Source organism: Aplysia californica, unplaced genomic scaffold (assembly GCF_000002075.1).
Source record: "Aplysia californica isolate F4 #8 unplaced genomic scaffold, AplCal3.0 scaffold00385, whole genome shotgun sequence".
In the NCBI taxonomy this organism is placed as follows: domain Eukaryota; kingdom Metazoa; phylum Mollusca; class Gastropoda; order Aplysiida; family Aplysiidae; genus Aplysia; species Aplysia californica.
Genome location: NW_004797655.1, coordinates 340,899 through 343,589, shown reverse-complemented (window position 1 = coordinate 343,589; position 2,691 = coordinate 340,899). Strand labels below are relative to the sequence as shown.

At 39.2% G+C, this 2,691-nt stretch overlaps 1 protein-coding gene across 1 annotated transcript in view; it reads left to right on the top strand.

Annotated features, from left to right (window-relative positions):
• The window catches only part of LOC101861750, a gene marked incomplete in the record, with an annotated part of 23,608 nt that overhangs the window by 6,896 nt on the left and 14,021 nt on the right, over positions 1–2,691 (top strand). The window contains 1 exon segment of the mRNA XM_005103660.3: positions 1,416–1,550. Within this exon segment, the coding sequence (XP_005103717.2) occupies positions 1,416–1,550 (135 nt within the window).

Below are 2,691 nucleotides of genomic sequence, written 5' to 3'. Positions count from 1 at the left end.
CCCGCCCCCACAAATAACCCACATTCGTCTAAGGAGATTCGATTAACCCAAATCACCGTTGCCGCATATCTCTGCAAAAGAACACTGTAAAGAAATGTTCTTTATTATAAGAGGGACAAGCAATTCCTCTGATGCGCCACAACGAAATACCCACTCAATTACACCACCACCAACAACAACGACAACAACAACTACAACAAAAATAAAAACAGCTACAAAACCCTCTTCTTATAAAGAAAATAATAAACTGGTAAGTGTTTACGGCGCCAGCATCTACAAGATCGTTTGCCCACCTTGCTCCATCAGTTTGGAACTCTCTTCCCCAACCCTGGAGACATACAACAAATGAGTGTCTAAATTTTAAAATATCTTTAAAGACACATTTAATGACATCATTTTATGTCATCAGATTCATGTTCAGTACAATGTTAAGGTAATAGCTTTGTATCCATTTATGTATTTTGCGAATTGCATTGTGTATAATATTATTTAATGTATGTGTATGTGCTCATTTCGTAACGATGACAATGTGTAAACGTGCGCGTGTGATAAGCAAGACGATATGTGTGTGTGTGTGTGTGTGTGTGTGTGTGTGTGTGTGTGTGTGTGTGTGTGTGTGTTTAGCGTGCATGTGTGTGCACATGTGTGCATATGTGTGTGTGTGTAATGTGTGCCTGAGTGTGTGTGTGTATGTGCGTGTGTGTGTGTTTGTGTATGTGTTTGTGTGTGTATGTGTGTGAGTGTGTGTGTCTCTGTGTGTGTGAGTGTGTGTGTCTGTGTGTGTGTGTGTGAGTGTGTGTGTGTGTGTGTGTGTATGTCGTGAGCGTGAATATTGCTCGTACATGCATTTATGTAAAGCGCCAAGAGCTGTGTTTACGCGAGAGTGGGCGCTATAGAAATGATCTTCATTATTTTTATTGATATTAAATAATAATGATTATTTATACTATAAGATCATATGAACGTGCGAGGCCGAAGCCTACTTTTACCGATTTTTGATCACCAAGGGACCTTTTAACGTGCGCAACTTGCACACGGGACCTCCGAGATTTTTCACCCTTGTCCGAGAAGGCTGGGAGTAGATCTTTCCTACCAGAAGATCAGGGGTGTGGCCGAAAGACAGCAGTAAGAAGAAGTCACGGAGTAGCAGTAAAAAGGCTGCAGAAAGAGTTAGAAGAGCGGAGGAGGGGGCAAAGGAGGTGAGGGTGTGGGGGCAGAAAATGGAGACAAAAGCAGATGACAGAGCATTGCTAGAGAGCAGGAAAGGAGGTGAAAGGAGACAATTTTAGAGAAGAAAATTTTTCCGTCGCTACCCGGATTCGAACCCGGGACATTTGAATGAGAGGCCAACACCTTAACCTCTAGGCCACGAGAGCCACCCAAACTCACTTCAAAAGGACTTTCTCTATTTTCAGGAGTATATTCGCTTCCTTCAATTCATCACAACGCGTTCCGTCCGGAAAGCAGTGTTTTCGATACGGAGAGAAAACGGACACACCAACACAGCCCTTGCCCTGAACTACCTGAGAAGGTTTACGTTCACCACACAGGTTTTTTTCTCCTTGTCTTACCATTAGTATATATTTAAATTTTATTGTCTTAGTCGCAAATACTTACCAATATTATTTGTATAATGTATGATATTGTATTGAATCAATGAATTCTGAAGCTTATAACATTGTTATTTGTATTTCATATTATATATATATATAGCTTTACCCAAAACACCAGGTGCCACTGAGTGTGATGTGCGCAGAACAGTTAGCCCTTTGAGTCATTTTACCAAAAATATTGCTGCCAGTAATAATGGGAAGATTGAAAAAAATGTAAGACCAGAGATATCTAAAACGCAATTCGGTTTTATTCCTGACTAAGGGAACAGAAATGCTATATTCACCTTAACAATGTTGATGGAAAGAGGTATTGAAGCACAGAAAGATCTGTATTTAGGCTTCATAGATTATTCAAAGGCGTTCGATAAAGTTAGACAAGATGAGCTATTTAAAATACTTGAAAAGCTAGACATAGAAGGTAAAGATCGAAGAATTATTAGCAGTTTGTACTGCGACCAAAACGCTGTTGTTCGAATTAATGGAGAATACAGTGAATATAAGCAGATTAGGAGAGGAGTGAGGAAAGGATGTGTTATGTCACCAGACTTCTTTAACATACAGTGAAAAAGTCTCAAAGTAAATGGAGAAAATATTAATAACATCATGTATGCAGATGACACAGCTGTAATAGCAGGCTTAGAAAAGGACCTTCAATTACTTCTAGATACTGTTGTAACAGAAAGCGAACATAAAGGATTAGTGTTGAATGTAAAGAAAACAGAAGGCAAGTTAATATCCCCCAAAAAGTAGCAAATCCTAGTTGAAATCACATTAGCAGAGGTGAACAGATCAAACATGTCCAACAGTTTAAATATCTTGGATATATAATAACACATGAGGCCAAATGTTCCACATAAATAAAATGGAGAATTATAAAGGCTAAGGCAAGTTTCAACATAATGACCCCGATCTTGAAAAATAGAAACATTTCAATGACCACCGAAATGAAAGTTCTGAAATGCTATGTATGGTCTACTCATGTATATGGCTGGGAAAGCAGGACAATCACTAAAGACAGACACACACACACACACACACACACACACACACACACACACACACACACACACATACATAC